Here is a 19758-nt window from a genome sequence, read left to right on the forward strand (position 1 = left end):
AAGTTGTCGCTGCTCCCTCATGTACTGTAATTAAGTTCCTTACCATTTTCTTTCACCCCATTAATCAGGATAGTTTCTTGGTCTTCTGAGGCACAATCCTGCTCTTGTTGGTCATCCATCAATTTAACCTCTTTCTGTTCACTCCATGCCCCACTGCATCTGGCCAACCTGCACATTTCCAGAAACATAACCACAGTCAGTACAATTCCCAGAATCAGCTCAAGGAACCGTGAATAAAAAATAACAACAATAAAAAACCCCTGCACAACCTCATATGCTGCCCTTACCCTGCTTAAGAGGACAAATACTATTTATTAAGGCTATCGTATTTTCACTTTTCCACTCCAAAAGCCAAGTCCAATGTATTTCGGCAAGGTTAAAATGCTATATATCACCATTTCCTTCCCCACAGTCCTTCTTTAGAAGGTGAAGTGATACTTTGCACCTCTGCAGCACCCTTCACGTCGCCCAAAACTGCTTTGCAAAGGCAGGGGAGCGTTATTATCTCCAGATGGGTGAGCAGAGACATAAAAAGGAGAGGACTCGCCCCAGTTCAGACAACAGCAACTCTGCGTTGGAGTTGGAAGCGAAACGCAGATATCCCGAGTGACAACTGCTCGCCCTAGCTACTGCTCTAGTCTTCCAAGTGCTGGCAAGTATGAAAAACTCCCCAACAAAGCAGTTTTGGGGGAAAAAATATCTCTAGTCTCGTTCTTCACTCAAAACATTTCACCACGAGAGCTCCTTCCTTGGAAGCCTTGTTGCCCTGACACCTACCACTGCCCACGATGTTGCCAATGGGTGAAGCTTCACCTCGGTTGTATGACCACCAGTCGAGGCTGACTGGACTTGATGGTACTTCTCCGAAGCAACAAAACCAAGATCAGAATCAAGCCCAGATTTTCTCCCTTCTTCCACTGAAGATCCCCCTGTGTTAAAACGATCGCTTGCCTAAGGAGAGGGAGACCGTGCAACAGAGAGATGTGGCTGAGTTCCCGGGCACAGGGTAACCCTCATCAGTGCTCCCGATGGACAGAATTTCACCTCTTTGACTGTAAAGTCAACTCAGAATCTATTTTTTTCCTTCGGGCAACTTGAACTCAACTTTTTCTCTCTCACAGAACAGGTACTAGATTGAAGCATTGTTTTAGGGGTTTTTTTGTTTGGTTTTGTTTGTTTTTTTTAAATCAACGTTTGTCAATGTCTGATCTTCCCACAGTATTCACTGCCCTGGGTTCAGCAGCCGAACTTCATTCATATTCAGATTTGCAGTGGAGTCCTCTTAATTAACGTGAAATCTTTACAACTGTCTTAGTAAGTGAAACCTTCACTGAACTTAAAGATGTTGTGACACCAAGAGTAAGATAAGAATAACAAGCATCAGTAACTCAATTCCTTTGCATATTTAGAGGAATATTTAACTAACCCTGAGAGTTTTACTTTGATGCAAATCCGTATTTCAAAGCTCTCAATACACGAGTCGGTTTGCTGCAGTAAGACCCCTCTCTCCCGCCAGCACCCCCCCACCCTCCCCACCACCCCGGGCTCCCACAGCGGTTCAGAAAAGCTCCAGCTGAAGCATCGCTGACGTGTTGTAACAGGAGCGACTCGAAACGCCAAAGCACAGATCAGGCGTCGTTGGGAGTTATTTCCATGCGACTTGAAGAAGATTAACTTCTAAGTGTGAAAGCTGCTCTGCGTTTTCCAGTAAGTCTACAACTTCATGCCTCCTTGATAATATCTCCTGCCTATTAAATGTATCTTAATTAATATAAATATTAATAAAGTGTTTAAAATATCTATTAATGAAAATATTAATAAAATATCTTAAGCCTCAGGAGAACCAGAGGCTTCTCGGGTGACCAGAGAACCACCACTGGCCCCCCACATGGGCCAGCATGATTTCTGGGGAGGGGACTGTTTGCTGCCTGAGGAAGCTCTGGGAGAAGGAAAAACTGAGTTGAGTAAGGAGCTTCAATAGATTGTGACCTGGTAGATGTGTTTTGCACACCCTGATGGTTTGCCAGGTGGGAGAGAAATGTGCAAAGATCTTCCATTTCAATTAGCCGTGGGCAGGTAGGGTTGGAGGATGGCGCATTTGGCTATGCACGTTTACAGATCTGAACCTGTTGCTCACTTCAACGCGCTCGGTGTGGATGATGGGACCATCACCTTCAATGTACAGAAGCTTATAATCAATGTTTCCGCATACTCTGACCTCCACCGTCTTTCTGAAGTGCAGAGGTGATGCTCCGATAGAGGTTTATCTGTGCATGGTCACCAGCAGATGCAAAGTAAAAGGGGAGAGGCCCTGCCATCGCGCCCCACTTGCGACTATCTGTAGCTGAGGGGCTTCTGCATTCAGAAATTACATCCACAATTTATTCTATTAATTTCTCTAATTATTTTCACCCTGTTGACACTGCTGCCCTCCACGGCACCTTGCGGTAACGCGTGTGGCAGCTTCTGTGCTGCGTGAAATGGACCTGCTTTGGTTTGAACCTGCTGTCCTCCAAAGGACGGGCCATGTTTTCGCCCAGAAACACAGCCTCAGTCCTAGAAAGGACTTGGAATATGACCGTCATTTAAATATTTAATAGTATTTATATTCACAGGAGAATCACGGCAACATTTCAAGTTACCCAAGTACATAAGCCAAATCGGGATACTACTGAACTCTTCCTCGCTGTTCAATGTTTAACCCACAGGAACCAGGTTGAGGGGTAAGAGCTGATGCAGCGCTGCTGTAGAAAGCTTCATCCTGCCAGTCAAGTCTTTGTTTTATCAGTACGATAAGCTGAGACCCGCAGTCGTAAGCTCAGAAGCACTAGCATCTTCTCTGCACGGCTTTGCTGACCTGATTTTTGCCTGGGTGTGTTGGTTTATAGCTATTTGGTGTAAAATGCCACAGGTGGCCTGTTTTCAACCGGTAACATAATCACAGCCATATTAAAAGTAATGGCTTGCAATGAATAAAACATAGGACAGAAGCAGAAACAATAATTCTCCAATAATGTAAATTTGTCACTTCCAGCACACAAAACATCTCCGGAGAGAAAATAACAATGTGGACATAAAACACTAGCAAGCTCACCAAGAAAGATCCCAAGCATTTTAAAGAAGGCATCATCCTATTACCGCGGGGACTTCCACCGGAGGAGGAAGGAGCAGGGTCTTACGCGTGGGTTGCGTGCCTCTCCGCCTGCTTGCTTTTGCTCTTTCTGTTTGTGGAGTCGGTGGTTTGGCTGCGGTTCGCAAACAGGTACGTGAGGGAGGCTTCTGCCTTTCCTTACTTCTGACAGACACTCAACGGCCAACCTTCAAGCAGAGAGCAGGGCTCGTTTGGGCAACAGACTGAGAAGGCAAGCAATGGGCAAGCAGCCAGCCAAGCAAATGGAGGCAGAAAAAGAGAGTTTATAGGTGGGGAAACCTGCGGGACTTTTAATGTACTACTGTTATTTTGGGGGATGGGTGCACGTAAGGGGCAGGGAAGCGCAGAAGGGACGTTTCCAGTGGATGCGATCCAAAGGCTGGAGAAGACAAGGAAGATGATGAAATGCAAGAACGAGGAGGATGTGCCTGCGGACAACTATTTGCCTCGATTGCAGTGACTCGGAGAGCAGAGCTGAGCTCTAGAAACGAACTGGAAAGAACTGAGAAGAGTTCAGACGGGGGATCTTCACGTACAGTCAGAGAGAGATGAAGTGTGAATGAGACAGACAATCTGAAGTTTGCAGAGACCTGCTGAACAAGAGGACCTTTCGGGAGTGGTGTGACCATGAAAGGTCAGATCCCAAGAGGGACAGGGAGAAACACCGGCGACTGTGAAAGAAAAGCTGACAAAGGGGCTTGACGCGATGCAGAACAAGAAGAAACAGAAGCCTAGGAATAACAAAGAGGAGGAGAACAGCTGGGTCCCTGGGAAGAAAAACAAAACCGAGAGAGGTCTGGGGTATAAAGGTGATGGACAGAGAATACACCGGGTAGCAGGAGAGCACAGAACACAGAGCCATCTGCGGACAGAAGTATAAAAGGGAGAGAATATGGATTTCAGACAGTGTCAGGCCATTGAAGAGATACACGACTGGGGTGATGCTATTATGAAGAACTGACAGGAGGAAAATCAGTCACCAGCTTGAAGTTTATGAACTTGACTGGCGCTAGAGTGGATGGAGGAAGAGGACGGCGGGTGGAAGACAATGGTCAAAGACGTGGAGTCAGATGAACTCCAGGTCTCTGGAGGAGGAGGGCAGGAGCACAGCTTGGCAGGCTGTGCTTTGAGGACGGTCACGGGTGGTTCAGTCATAGGGAAGAATTCAGAAATACTTTTCTTGATTGCACCACGTACTTTAGGGCATCGTTCTGCTAAGATCACAGCTGGCATGACAGAGAAAGATACTGGCTGAGAAAGGAGATCAAAGGGAAGAAGTCGCAGAAAGCAAGCAGTGGAGCTAAACAATAATCCAACTGGTTTTAAGCATGAGATGGAAAAATTAATGGACAGAAGGACAGGATGCAGTTGCCCGTGATAGCAACACACAGGACTCGGTGACCTGGAGAAATCCCTTTCAGCCCTATGACTCATGTCAGGTGAAAGACTGCAAAGTGCCTCAAAAAAACCCTCAGCATCACAGCTGAGAAAATTCTCCATTCCTCATGGTTCCTGTCAATTTTCCCACTGCTTGTGCTAATGGGGTTGTACAAAAGCTGTTAGCGACTAGATGGTGTGCACAAGTCTGGGAGAATACAAACGCAGCACCCCAAACAGACCCTCCACTGTAAACCTCCCGTTGCCTTGTGAGCCCGGTCCAGATGGCCAAGTAACCCAAATCACTTTTTTGTTCTGTTTTAAAAACCCACGTGACACTCAAGAAGTTTTTGTATTGCCGGAGTGGAGGCAGACGTGGTCACAGAACAAAAGCCGATGCCCCAGCTGAGGCCCCACTAGCTCCCACTGCTCCTGTCCCCATTTAGAGGCAATATCCTGGTAGAACATCCCTTCATCAGTTCTCTGGAGTAAAACCAGATTACTTCTTTTCCTATAAATTCAACAGGGCATGCAAAGCAACAGCAACATGAGCAATGCTCCCTATAGGAAATGAAATCGAGGGCTGCAGGTTATTTACCTAGAACAGAGGAAGAAACGCCTGAATTACAAAGCTAAAACATCTGCACGTTTCTACATTCATCTCCAGTTACATAAATGATGGGCCTTACATTCACTTAAAACTGGCACTTTTTTGCACAGCTTGGATTTAAGCATGTTCCTACTAACATTAATTTTACCAAGGCGAAAGGGGAAACACCACCAATTCATGCAACCACAAGGGAAAAATGCATCCGCTAATGCCCGTCCTCTAGAAAGCAAGCAACAAGTTGCTTTGCCGCTTTGTCAGCCAGAAAATGTCCGTTTCCCCCCAGTATCGCACGCAGCTGTCCTGAATGGATGTTTACAAGGGCTCCATCCCCTTGCTGCTGTCAGAGGTGCCAGGAGAGAGGAGATGCCCTTCAGCCTCCCCAGGTAGGAGAGCCCTGGTTCCCCAGATGCCGGCCCGAGGAGAAATTGTGCCAAGGGATCTGCTGGAGAGATTTCCTCCCCCGAGAGGACTCTCCGCAGACTCTTCCTTGGGAAGCAGCAGCGATTTGGCTCACGGCATTTTCCAGCAGAAGCAGTGATGGTCGCAGTGATGCCCTGCAAGCACTTACAGGGGATAAAGCCAGGCAGCTAGCTATGACTGCCACATAATCCAGTGCTTGGCCACTTATATATCTATCTATCTATCTATCTATCTATCTATCTATCTATCTATATATCTATATCTATCTATATATCTATCTATCTATCTATCTCTATCTCCAGAGCTAGTTGAACATCTCCTTGTTCACATTTCCTGGGCACCAGCATTATACTTGTTGAAGCCTCCCAAGCAGAGGAGAAAAAAAAAAAAGCTACCAGGTAAAAATAATCAGCCTAGTAGACTGACTGAAAGCCCACCTACACATACAGGAATTATATTAGATGGATGACTAGATTATGGGTTAGCGATAGCTGTTCCATAATTAAAGTTGCAAGAGTGTTTCGGCTTAAAGCTGAATAAACAAAAGGTCACTAGCACCCAGACAAAACCCAGCGTGCCAGTTCCTATTTACATGCAGCTTTTACATACCGAGTGCTTTTATTTGTTGTAGATCATGAGGGTAGAGGGAGTATCCAAAGTGAAGGAAAACCTTTTTATGGTGGGGGAAGAAAGTGAAGAAGAAAATGTGGCTTTTTTTCCTGCAGAGTTGTGAATAAGCGCAGGTGTTCTATATATGCAGTTGTATCTTTCAAAAAAAGAACTTTAGAGAAATTAATTACATGTCAGAGCCTCTGACAGGTCTTTTAAGAATTATGATACTTTTGAATGAAAACATTATATACCTAAAAAGAAATACCATGTAAATGTCTCTGCGATATTTACATTCAGTGGAGTAATAGTAGAAAAGAATTCAGCTCTACCCGTGGTTCAAATGGAGGCCGAACATGCCGTGCTCTTCCTAACAGCGACATCTCCTGCCCTTGCAGGACTTCATTAACTCTCCTGCAAAAGCACAAAACAGAGTTCAGGGGCACCTGCCAGGAATCAACGGTACAGAGAAAGAACCCTCTCCCGAAGAGCCAGAACCGCTTCTCTCGCCGCTCCGGGCTGCATCCCCGAGGGCACAGCTCCTCTCCAGGGCAGGGCCACCACACCACGCGCCTCCTCCCGCACTGAAGTGGGCAGCAAGACCTCTGCAGAGGAAAACATCCAAGTGGTTTTCTGTTCGGCTTTTTTTTGTTTGTTTTTTTTTTTTTTTTCCCCCTCCTTTTTTTGCCTTTTAGCTCTGACAAAACCTGGGCAGGACGTAGGATAGAGAGCTGCCCGTGGAGAAAGCGTGGTGGGGCAGCGATCCCGTCACACGCCAGGAGCTGCTGCAGCGATGCCAGGCTCAGCGTTCGCCGACCTGAAGGATGCTATTTTCCTACCAGGTTCTGAAATTCCCAAATCCCTTTTATTCCAGGGATTCCATCTGATCCTTGGTTTTTCACTATAATTTGGTAACTGGTGGGTGAAGTGATAAAAATTTTCACTTGCCAGCAGATGGGGATGTATTTTACTACTAAGTCTCTAAAAGTACCTCTCCAAGTAAACCTGTTTTTCCAAGAATTTACATTTTTATTTAGGCCAAGGGTCTCTGAATTTTGCCCAGCACCATGACAAGAAAAAAATACAAAGAGCATACGAGGTTTCCAGAACCGAGAGGTTTGGAAAGCTACAGCGTGAAACCATCCTCCCACTCTGCCCATCGTGAAGTCCTTCTCCGGTCCATGAAAGGGATGTTGGACTTAAGGGTTCTGGTTTCAAAGTTATTTTCCCAGGAAAATCTCATGAGGAAATCGTATCTCCCAGCAGTTCCTTGGACTTTCCCTATCAACAATGGTAAGCATGTGGGAGAAAAGGCCAAGTGAAGGAGAAATAGCAAACAAAGGCGGCCTTTGTGGGTCAATCCCAGCAGTGAGACATCTAAAACCCTTCAAGAAGGTAAGGTTTGATAGAGTCAACGTTAGCTGAGAATAGGTTCGGTAACCTAGGTATAAATACAGATAAAAGCCTTCAATTAGGAATAAATCTGGGGGAAAAAAATGAAGTTGATAAAAAAAGAGCTTGCAGAACAAATAAAGAACACAAAAACCATGAAGAGAAGAAACAATTTAAGAACTAGTGTGTTCCCAGAAGGTGTAAAGGACGGATGGCTTGTTAATATTCATAGCAAGCCTCCACTTTTTCCTCAGCTGAAAGCAGATGCAACAATTATCGCAGAGCCTGAGCCCCCAACTCCAGCAGACCCCAAGATACGATATTAAGAGCAGACTATTTTAGAGCCGATTCTGAAATAAATGACAGTTTCTGACCTTACTCTGGGAGGACAGAAGGTGCAAGTGTTTCAAGACCTGTCACAAACAACTTTAACGAAAAAGGAAGGAAGTGAACAAAATTATAGCCTTCCTGACAAAGCATACGTAAAATACAGAAGGAGCTTTCTCTGTAAATGTATTCTTACACATCAAGAACAGCAGTATATCATAAAAGGAAAAAGGCAGCAATTAAAATCCTTGAGAAGCTGAAACGCATGAGGGAATGTCTGAAATACAGTGTCTTTCAGCATAATACTGTACCATATTAGGGAAAGGATAGCTGTTAAACCCCAAAGATGAGAGTGCCAAAATGCAAAGAAAAAGAGTGGAGAATCATTGCACTACGGGTGTGCAAGGGACGGGTGTGAGACGGGGCAGTAACTGGGGAGAGGGGGAACCTCATGGGGAAAAAAAAGTCCAAGTAGTAAAGCGGAGAACAGAGAGACTGAAAAAATAGGAGGAAAAAGGACAGTCCGAGTCCAAAAGCAACACTGGCCTTGGATGAGCACAGCTCAATGCGACATCCCCAGAGACGGCAGTCGAGAACCTGTTAGAAAGTTCATGACTCGGGTAAGGAAGAAACAAATATCCCTTTTCACCAGATGTGGGAAGAACTTACACCGTGGGACTGGGGAACTATTCCCCTGGGAATAACAAGGGTGAGGAAATGCAGGAGCCCAGGTAGACTCATGAGGGTTTCAGTGAGTACACCTGATTTTAGGGTCAAGAACCATAAAGAGGATTCCTGGCTACCAAGAGCAAGGGAGGACTATTAAGAAGAGTCACGGGTTTCTCTTTGGTCATCCTCTCTCATTTTATAAAAGGCAAGGAAATTAAGCAATAATTAGTGTCACCAGCTGCATAGTTTTGAAAAGCACTGGCAAGCTGAGGGGTAGATTTTCATCTCCTGAAAATGAAAAAGAATACAAACTTAGTTTTAGCTGTGATGACCTAAAGTAAAACCATCTCTATAATTATTAAAAAAGATGAATAGCCTTATCCAAAGAAAGACGGTTTTACAATTGACGACAGACAGACCTAGTATTAAGCCATTGGTACAAGCCTATTAAAAAAATATCAGTGATGAAAACTGTCACAGGTACAGCTGCCACCTTGCTCCCCAGGACAGGCTTGTAATTTTATGAGCTAAATACATCCTTTCTGTCTTAGCAAGCGGGCTGCTGGATGAGGACTTCTGGTCCACCTGACCAAAGGTCACCTCAGAAGAAAATTAACAGCAGCAGCTACCCAGCCAGGGTTAGCTCCTTCTTTTCACAGCTTATTAGGATTACTAATATATTTAGAGAAGCAGAAGTTGTCTTTGTCTGGGATGGGATGAGGGGAAGGCAAGAGAGGATTTTAAGGATTTCCTAAACTTAGCTTTTGATGCATCAAGACTGTAAAGAACAGAGGAAAAGGGGATATTTCTTGGAAGAGCAAGACCTGAATATATCTGAAAGAGGAAGAACCCTGATCTCACATCTCCACGGCACAGGCACATACTTTAGGACTTGATACACTCTGTATAGCTCCATGAAGGTCATAAATCAGCCGGTCTCATTATTTTCTAGCAGACCTGACTTCAGTAGACGGGAATTCAAATATAACCAATACTTGGGGATAGCACACAGCTACCCCATGCTGCCTCTCAGCACAAGATATATACAAAGATTTTCAGGAGTATCTAAGAGCAAATCAATAAATTGTTATGGGAGGCTGGCAAGGCCACGAAGAGAGTGAGTAGTTCATTAACAAGGCGTATTAACAAATCATAGGAACACAAACCACCACCATCAGCAATATATCAAAAAGCAAAACAAGAGACAAACCAGAGTAGCCCAGGATTGCGGCCCTTCCAACCCTGGGGTTCAAAACCTGGCAGAGTGGTCCCAAAACATCACCCAATACTGTAAATTAGAGGTAAACTGACTGTTGTGCAAATTCATAAAGCCGAAACAAATACTAGGCGAGCCAAAGAGAAGCTAAAAAAGGTTGTCAATCCTGTTCAGAAGAGATACTAAAGAAAACAGATGTTTCACTTTGGAGAGAAAACAGACACTTTTGGACAACTTTACAAAGGATCTCCTCTCTCAACTGTCTATTTTAGCTTGTGTGAGAGGTAAAATCCTGCCTCAGCCAGAACCAGGAGAGAAAGTCCTTAAACAACCCCCCAAGGGAGGGGGAAGCAGATACTGCCACTTATCCAAAGACTGATAAGCAAGGAGATCCACACTGGTTTACAGCTGAATTTTAAGGGCTCTGAAATGTTTTAATGGCTCTGATTAATTAGATTATGCATGGAGGAGATACTCCCTCCCACTGGAAGGGACCGAAGAGAGCTGCAGTAAGCATGCAGGTGACAGATTGCACCAACTTTCTGTCCTATAGACTCACTTCATCAGTAGATGTCAACGCTGAGCGTTGGCCGTCATGCTGGCAGACAGCCACGTTGTGTCCGAGTTGGGTGTGTGACTCCAGATCACTCGGGATTCATTGCAGGCAGACAAACTGCTGATAAAATTAAGAGGGCACTTAATGCACTACGTGATAGTTACAAAAATAATGTTCAAGGTACCATGGCAAAGTCTCGGGCCAAACTGAATGGGAAAAGAGCAATAAAAGCATTTTTCTTTAGAGATGAGTCGAGAATTTATATTTTTGCTTTGTCAGGAAGAGCTGGCATTGCTATGCTAGCATGTGGGATTGCCTCGATGGGGTTAACATTAGCCCGCAGAGTCCCCGCTGCTGCCACTGCCCCATGCTCTGCCTGCCGACCCGCCAGCCATTACGGGAACAAGAAGAAAAGATGCCCAAAGACAGTCCATAACGTTGCTTTTTGCCTTTCCTCCTTAAAAGCAACTGTATTCCAAACATGTAGTTTTCACTCAATCTCTGGATATAAAGTTAAGATAAATCAGAAATGTTAAGGGCCTGCATTTCTGAGAAAATTAGGCTGGAATGATTAAAACCCCCAACTCTCATAAATCTGCAAAGGTTGAAAATTCAGTGCGATACTGGGGTATTAACCTTACAAAAACACGAGGACCTCTCCAAAGCTAATTATGTATCAGTCTAGTCTAAAATAACAAAAGCCATTAAAGAATGGTTTGGGATGGAGATTTCTTGATGGGCAGAATTGCTTCATTTAAATGAACTTATTACCAAAATTCTCTTTCTACCGCAGTATTTACGGATAGGTCTACAAGACAGTATCTTAAAAGCTTAGCAAACTCTTCCCGTGAACCTAATCAGGAAATATGAGAGACCAAGGTCAAGTGCATTAATATTACAGAAGCTTACTAAGAAAGGGGATGTTTCACAGTCCCTTGCACGCTGGGTACTATCAAATAACTCAGCTGAAGAATGGTGTGTAAAATTTTGTTTAAAGACATGGATTAATATGGAGCCAGAACAGCACAAGGAAATGGATTTCACAGAGGTACGCTGAAGAAAAGACTCAGTCCTAAACTTTACAATTACCTCTTTTTTTGACTTCTTAAGGTTCCCTATCAGAAATATTCTCTTCTCCTCCCTCTTAACCACCAGGTTTAAAAAAAGAAGAAAGAAAAGAGGAATTTTTTTTCTGTACAAACTTGTAATATACTAAAGTTTGGAATAAAGAGGGCAATTAAGCTGGCTGGTGCTAGAGAAGGATATGAAAGCTCATCAGGATATTTGCAGTAACCCTAGTGGGGTAAACATTTCTCTTTTCTAATATCTTCAAATTAGAAATTTTATAGGAAAAAAGAAATCTTAGCAAAACTCGTTCGTCTCTTATTAGCAATTAGCTGACATGGACTCAGGATAAAAAGTGTTAATTTCTAAAGTATACATAATTTTCATAAAAGCACAGATAGGAAGACCAAACAAACTGAGTGCTTGGCTTAGGCACAGGAAGAAATTAAGCTAGAGTAACGGGAGGAAGGGCTCGTTCCTCCCATATTTTCACTGCATCAATGATAAAATGCTAAAATGTGGGCCATCATCAGCTTTGAGAAACTAAGGAAAGCAGATTGCCAGAAAAGAGGCAAAGGTGAGAGAACCCCCCCAAAAGGGGTGACATTCCTCATGGATGTGGAAGACAAAAATCCCTTAGCCATTAAATCCAAGTTTCTAGCCAGATCCTTTGAATATTCATGAACTACTTGAAGTTTTATAAGGATTTTTCCTTTTTATATACATATAGATGACTATATTGATAGCAGATGGGCTCTTCCATATGATTTCCTTTTTAAACTTTCAACTTCACGCAATTCCTGCATATTCCTTGTGCTGGGAAAGGAAAGTCTCTGCTTTTAGCTCCAGAGTACAAAGCTGGGGTTACTTCTGTTCATTTGCTTTTGCTTTCAGAACATTTAATTACACAACCGGGTAGCAGCTCTTAAATACATCATCATCGTAATTTTTTCCCAGAGACCACCTCGGTGTATTGGGTCTGCCAGGCAAGAAGAATCTAAAAGTGACTTACACTTATAGAAACTATACAGTACCTACCGACTTATGCATATTTTCATAACAGAGTGAGTAGTTTCCTATAGCTGACACGGTTGGACCACCAAATTTTACGGGTAAAATAGCTTCACAGTCTCATCCCGTGATGTGCATCTGAAGGAGCGAATGCTTCGGACTAAAAAGGGAATAAGGGTAGGTAGGAAAAGCAAATGATCAAAACACTTATCACACTGGGAAAAGAAGACCTGATAAGGAGTCTGAATTGATGACAATTATGAGATACCATCCATTTTTAGCTAATAATTCAGAAAAAGAATGAATTATTTGAGGAATAATATGTGATCATTTATTTAAAGACTTGTTATAATGTATACGCTGGAGGAAGCAGAGTTAAAGTTGTATGAACACTTTAACGCTTACATTTCCGGACGCTTATACCTTACCATTCAAATGCAGAGATTTAATAGCACTGTAGTTAGTTTTAAAATACAGCAGCTGGTTTAGTTTATAGGGCTCCTGCATTTATAAAACAACAAGCCATTTTACAAGGCCGTTTTATACGCATTCTACTTTTCCTCCAGTTTCCTATTCACATTTAATAAATCTGCCAATGTTTGCCTTTGAGAACTGGTTCATTTATTTAAAATTCCCAAACAACCCCATCCACGACTCTGCATGCCTTAGCAGTTCACCCGATTAGACGAAAGTGTCAATTAAATATAAAGCTACGTCTCTTAAATTTCGCTTGGAAAGATTTTGGGTTCCGCCAAACGCTGAAGGCGATTTCTGAAGGCAAAATCCCGCATTAAGAGAGATTGCAGCTCCTAAGATATCGGTCCAAATCTCCATCCGTATCCAGGTAACAATCTGGAATGCTGATATTTAAGAGGAAAAATATCTGGACAGCTGCCCCAGCTCCCTGGGAAGCAATGTTTAGTTAAAGTCTTGGATATCACTGAAAGAAGATGTGGAGATGTCACACTGCGGCTGAAGCATTTTTTCAAGTGCTGAATTATTCACCCATGAATCTCAGATGTGAAATCCAAATGCTCCGGTACTGCCCTGGCTTTAGACAATGTCTAATTCCTTTCTGTGCCACTGCAGGGTCTCTTCATCAGCTTTCTTTCATCTATAATCACAGCCAGGTCATGGATTATTAGTCATATTCACTGCAGAATTCAAACCTCGCTACACCAATCAACCAGCCCGGGACTCCCGAAACGCTCCCCCGGCATTAATAACCGCGTGGCTCACCGCCACGTCAGAGGACCCCAACGCTCCCGGCGCTGGTTTATGGGGGGCACCGGGAGAGCCAGCTCGCCACCAAGTCGGAGACTGGAGTCGTTTTTTCCAGGCCCAGTACTCTTTCCTGGGATGTAAATTCCTGCAGTTTAGGAACAGAAGGAAAAGCCGTTTTACGCTTTGGGCTCCAGGTACAGCGAGCGCCGCTCCCCATCCAACACGGTGCCAGGCAGAGCACGCTGAGCTGCCTGATGTGCAGCCCCGCCAGCACAGCATCCTCACTGGGGAGCTGCTGGGGACTGGGGACCCTTCGTCAGCTCAGCACCAGCCTCAGCACAGTCCCCTTGCAACTGCAGGGGCCGTGCATCGCCTGGCCACGCACGGGCCGCTGTCCCAGCGATGCTCCGCCGGTCCCGCAACCATCTCCCTACCCAGCATCCACCATCAATTATCTTCCTTTTTGTTAAACTTTTTTTTAAACTAAGAGGAAGTCGATATGTTTCCCCATTCTTTCTCCATGCGAACAGAGCGGGAACAAAAAAAATCGTAAACAAAGGCATTTATCAGCTTTTGCTGGAGGTGTTACTCTGCATATTGAGCTGCACGGCTGCAATTGTTTCATTAGGAGGACCTCGGTTATGTTTGCAACGTTAACGAGTCTTGGAGAACAGAGGAAAAAAAATACTACGGGCAATGCCGCAGCAAAGATAAATAGGTAAACATCCTAAGCCTGACATTAGTTAATACATCACAGCTTTATTCACTTAGGGCAGCCGTGAAATCAATTCTTCAGTAAAAATAAAAAATTTGTATCCAAATCTGTGCTCACAATATGAGTGAGGCAAGGAACGATGTAATGGGGAGGGAAACCTTGTCTTTGCTGTATGTTTTAAATCTGCTGATTTGTCTTCGCCTAATGCAAAGCCCCGCTAAGTACTTTGTTTTCCACAAAACATGATTTTTGTCATTTTTCCTCAAAAGTAAACAATCTGTCGTTTTTAAACTTTCTCAGAAGTCAGCAGCGATGTGTTCCTGGCCTCCCAAGGACACTTTCTTGTCGTTTCCAAAGTATCCTGGCTAAATTGGTAGCAATGATAGAAACCACAGGAACTGCTAAAAATAATAAAAAACCCCCTTCTCTTCAGTAAAGCTAAAAAAACATTTTAAACTGGACAAAATCCCATCTTATTTCTGGATAAATTTCTGAGCCTCACACCGTAATGAAGGAGACTGCGACAAAGTCAAAACCAAACCGAAAGCAGCCAATGAAATGCAAACCGAAGGATGAATTCATGGTTTCATACCGATTCCCCTGGAAAACCAAGAGATCGCAAATAACTCATCGTCTGCGATAAAAAAGAATCTGTTGGAATTTCCTGCAGATCCTGACATGGCTGGAAACAGGGCTTGCTCTTCAAAGACAAGCAGTCATGACATGCAATCCAATAAGGCACATTCTGCCCAGCGACCGAGCGTTACAGCCCTCCGGCAGCGCGCGTGCCGGGGCCACCGACAACCTCACCTTGAATAAAACGGGCTTGGAGGGAGGAATCCGGCTCTTACAGGAACGCTGTGAGCGTGAGGATATCTGCTATCGCTGCAGAGACGCAGGCAACCGCTACAAACACAGCATTTTGCAAAAGCCGCACGCGCGCTGCACCTCGAGGCTTTCCTCCTGGGTGCGTTTTCCTCGTGTCCCCGCTGTCGCCCACCCTTCCGTCACCTGCCCGTGCCGTCCCATCTCTCAAAGGCACGCAAAGATTTCAGGGAGGACCACCCTCGTGGGAGTGCCTGGCTAAAAGGCTGCCCAAAGGGCACCACATCTCAAGGAGACACGGCCATCTTCGAGGGATTTAACAAAATCCATACAACGCCTTATTCTCATTTAGGCTTAACAACCTTACTCTCCGATCTGCAATTAAAAGGTGCACAAGGTAGGAGCTTGGGGATCCCGCACATCATATGGGTACCTCGAATCCCATTCGGACTTTCCAAACTATTTAGCGCTTTTTTTGGGCAGCAGCCGCCGATTACGCGGGGGCTTTTGTCTATTTTGAGCTCAGATTGATTGGCAATTTTGAAGAACACGCTGCAAATTGCTCTGTTAATCACAGCAACTCCAGCCATGTAACTATATTAAAATAACATCAGTGCTGAGGGAGAAAACTGAGAACAGCCAGGAATGCTGTGTTGAGGTTGCCTGCTCTGGATCCTTCGTCTTGCCCACTTGTATCGGGATGCTGCAGCCTCCCTATTTTTTCCCCCTCCACAGCGATTTGGTTCCAGCTTCCAGATGGCTGCTTGCACCAATTCAACAATAATAACACTTAGTATTTCAACGCTGCTTTATGTTTCCTAAGCACCGGGGCGCGTTTTCAGAAAAGCGAGTGTTTTTGCAGCAGCCGTGCTCGAGCGGTGGGTATTGACTTTCCCAGCCTGCAGGCATCTGCCCGATGCCACCCGCCTGCCGGCACATATCACTCACTGGTGCAGAGCTGCAGCCCTGTATTTTTAAAATACGAGTGTCAACCGTGCCTAGAAAAGGCCACTCATACAGCTGAAAAATAATGTATCCCTCCAAGGAAAACATTGACAGACGCAGAATAAGGAGAAGATTTAAAATTCCTCTTATGCCAAGTTGCCTCTAAATCCTTTTACCGGAGATAGGGAGAGACGGGGCTTGTCAACAAGATGGGGAAGCTGGCAATCTGCTCCGAGCACGTGGGTGCCTGCGTCTGCCCTCGAGCCCTGTGCAGCTCTGCCTTCCCCCAGCTCTAAACCGAAAGAGCCTTAGGGAACATCATCTTCTCCTCTGTTTCCTAACAGCCTGCGAGGAAAGACTGGGTTTCCATCCCCTGCGGTGAAGACAGCCGACTCCCTCCCTTCTGCACGGGCAGGGTGAGATCCCAGCATCTCCTACCAGGGTCTGGAGAACTTGGGGCACCAACTCCCGCTCCAAGGTAAGAGCTCTTCTGTCGTGGAGACAGAGACACGACAACGCTGTGCAGCAGGCTTTTTCAAAGTGCATTCCGCGTGTGTTATTTTCCAGCTCATCGGTTAGGATTTAAAAAAAAAAAATAATTAAAAGTTTCATTCGGATAAACCAAACATCGTCCTTCCGACTCCAAGCAGGGACACGCGCCCAAGGCTGGTCCTGGTCTCTGCCGCGGGTCAACCACGCCGTGGTCATTTGGGTTCAGCGCGTGGTGCTCTCCGAGCTCGGGCAAAGGGGCAGGACGCTGCTCGGGAAGGCGACGTGCTGCATCCAGGCTGCCTGCGTGGGACGGGCATCAGCGAGCGTGGGGGAAATGGCTCTTCAGTAGATGTGGATTAAAACCTTCAGGCAGAAGAATCTGCCTCCCATATGCTGAAGGGTGTCCCAATTACTGACTGTCCTAAACAACAGCTAAAAAGGGAAGGGGAACAATACCCTCGCCGCTGGCTGACAAACACAAAGGTCGATATGGAAGGATAAATCATCCAGTTCTCCCCTTCCATGCATTTCACTTACACTGGTGAAATATCCTCTACAATGGATTAAATCAAAGTCCATCATCAAGTTCAAGAACACGTTTAATGCAGATCTATTCAGTTCAAGGAGGGCCTGTACAATGGATAGCTTTCCCCTTCAAAAATTATTCAAAACTGCATGCTTCCTTTTCATTCTTCTGCATCTTAACATTTACAAAAGAAATACGGCATATTTGTAACGGAGAAACATGTTGTACAAATCATAGCCTGCTGTAAAAAGTATATTTCACAAAGACTTTCCATGGTACAGGGACAAGGACCACTTGTTGATAAATTACTTTCACTTGGAGAGTGGAAAGACATATTTGTAGGCACCGTAAGTGGTGTTATTGTTGAGCAATTTGATGGAAGTCCAGTAAAACGCGTTATGCAGGTTTTATTTAGCATCACTTAAATCAAATTAACAGACAGGGGTGGTGCCTAGGAAGAAAGCAGTGTCCTATGCATATATGCACCAAAGCGTATCTTTATCTTTTGAGTTAAGGAATATCTATACCGAATCATTCACTTAGGCTGTCCTTATCTCTTTAGGACTTGCCTATAATAATAAGGACCTGAGCGGCTCCATGGTGCAGCTTCCATTCTACATGCATTTTCACGTCACGAGGAATGGGCAGCAAGGGACGCAGTGCAAGGCGTCACCATTTCAGATAGCTCCGCGATGCCACTAAGATCTTACACAAAACCAGAAACCTGCAATGACAGCAGCCTCCATTCGAAGCTCCAGACCACACACATATTTGCTGATGGAAAGAGGTTTGGTAGCACTGCGAGAGCTGCAGGTAGACACGTGTGCATAAAAAAAAGAAATAACAACAAAATCCCTACTACCATAAAGCCAACGTGGGAATGGAGCCGAAAGCCAAGATGCATTCAAACCTCGCAGCAAGCTTTTCAAACCAAAGACAGAGGTAAAAAGCGTATTGAGTAAACGCTGGCTGGGAAGTCTGGGAGAAGAGCCTGAGGTTTAGACCCAAACTCTTCCTGTGGCGCAGGGGAAATGAGCCCTGGGGATCAGGGAAACGCCTCATCCACCCCAAAACGAGGAATTTAATTTTGAAGATTTAGACTCCTGGAAATCAGTGCAGAGCTCCGGATCACAAAGATAACAGCCTACCTAAAAATGACCTGGGATTTCATTAGGGCTAATAACCGTGGGGAAAAAAAATGCTCCCAAACGTGCATTACAAATTCAGTCTGTAGAAATTCTTTCAAAGGTATCTCGGTTAAAGCAAATGGTGTGCGGGCATTTGATTTGCAGCAAATAAGCGATTCTGCCTCCGGGAGCAGCAGCGGGAGCAGGAGCTGGTGGGGATGGAGGCTGCAAGGAAAGCGGGGGACAGGCTGAGCCTCTGCCGCGGGTGGGACGGGAAGCAACTGAAACCTTTGCCGTGGCCCAGGACCTCCAGGGAACTCTACCTGCTCCAGCACCGACAGCTCCAAAGCAGGAATTGATCGAATCTCCTCTCTGCTGGACAAAACGCAGTTGCAACACGGGAGCTCAGTGGACGCCAGCGTGGAAGAAAACCACGGCGGGGACGAAGAGCGAAGGCGAGCGGGCAGAGGCACCGGGCGCCTGCCCTTGTGCTGCCGCAGCACCGCGCCGTCAAGTACAACAAGCTGCTGTCACTGCAGGCTTTCTGCTGATGGAATGGAGGTGTTTTCCAGATTGAAGAACGGGAGAGGATCTCCCTCGTGGTCTAGCAGACACCGACATAAGTCGGCACCGTGAAAAAGCCAGCCTACGTCTTCGCAAGAAAGACGAGAGCGACGACCCGCTGAAGAAACTTAAGAGCAATGCATAAATTAAGTCTTACACTAGTCCTCTGGCTGCGTCCATGGCTCTTGTTTAAGGAAAAGACATTAGCGCAACATCTTAAAGTCACTTAGAGGGTTCCTGTCCATTTCCATGGGGAGGTGACGTCGTGAATGATGCAGCAGGCACAGCCTGGTTTTTCACCCTGGATCTTAAAAATGGGGATTGGCATGTCGAAGTATATCTAAAGCACAGGGGACAGGCTGCTTTCACAGCAGGACAAGGCCTGCAGCAATTTAAAGTGATGGCTTTTGGCTTGCCACGTCGGAGAGGTTAATGGAGAAGGTATTGGACGGCGTGTCTCTCAGCCTGTTTGTTAAAGCGACATGATATCCCGGTGCATGCTAAAAATCTCTGAGCAGGAACTGATAAATGGGCTGTGGTGAGCTTAAGGCTGCAAAGCTGAAACTAGACCCAAAGAAATGTGAGTTGTTTCAAAAAGAGCCAATTTACCCTGAGCACGGCGAGGTGGAAGCTGTCACCGCCTAAATGAGAACAGAAGCTGTCAGGACCGGCCAGCCCCTTGCACACGCCTGGATGCAGAGTGTCGAAGGGCTTGGGTTACGTCATAAAAGGTTTATTTGCAAGTTTGTCGATATTTCAAAACACTGGGTGGGAAAACAGAGCTCTTTCAGCAGCTAGCAGAGCGGGACGTAGCACCCCGAGAGCTACAGCCTGGCTCACCCTTGGTTTAAAATGATTTATGGGATGGGTGACAGTTTTAGGGCTTCTGCTTCAGGTTCACCCCCACCTGAAAAACACAAAGGTCTTGACAGAGGAG

The 19758-nt window shown here is 45.3% G+C and overlaps 1 protein-coding gene across 4 annotated transcripts in view; it reads right to left on the reverse strand.

Annotated features, from left to right (window-relative positions):
- Positions 1–19758, reverse strand: part of NEXMIF (neurite extension and migration factor) — a 173737-nt gene that overhangs the window by 16146 nt on the left and 137833 nt on the right. For 3 of the 4 annotated variants that reach the window (XM_052814027.1, XM_052814025.1, XM_052814028.1), the window contains one exon: positions 44–168. In XM_052814027.1, the coding sequence (XP_052669987.1) occupies positions 44–119 (76 nt within the window). In that variant the 5' untranslated portion in view covers positions 120–168. Of the gene's footprint in view, positions 1–43; positions 169–3094; positions 3196–19758 lie in introns of those variants that run through there. The other variant, XM_052814029.1, reaches the window with a different exon arrangement.

This window comes from Harpia harpyja, chromosome 18 (assembly GCF_026419915.1).
Source record: "Harpia harpyja isolate bHarHar1 chromosome 18, bHarHar1 primary haplotype, whole genome shotgun sequence".
NCBI classification, from domain to species: Eukaryota; Metazoa; Chordata; class Aves; order Accipitriformes; family Accipitridae; genus Harpia; species Harpia harpyja.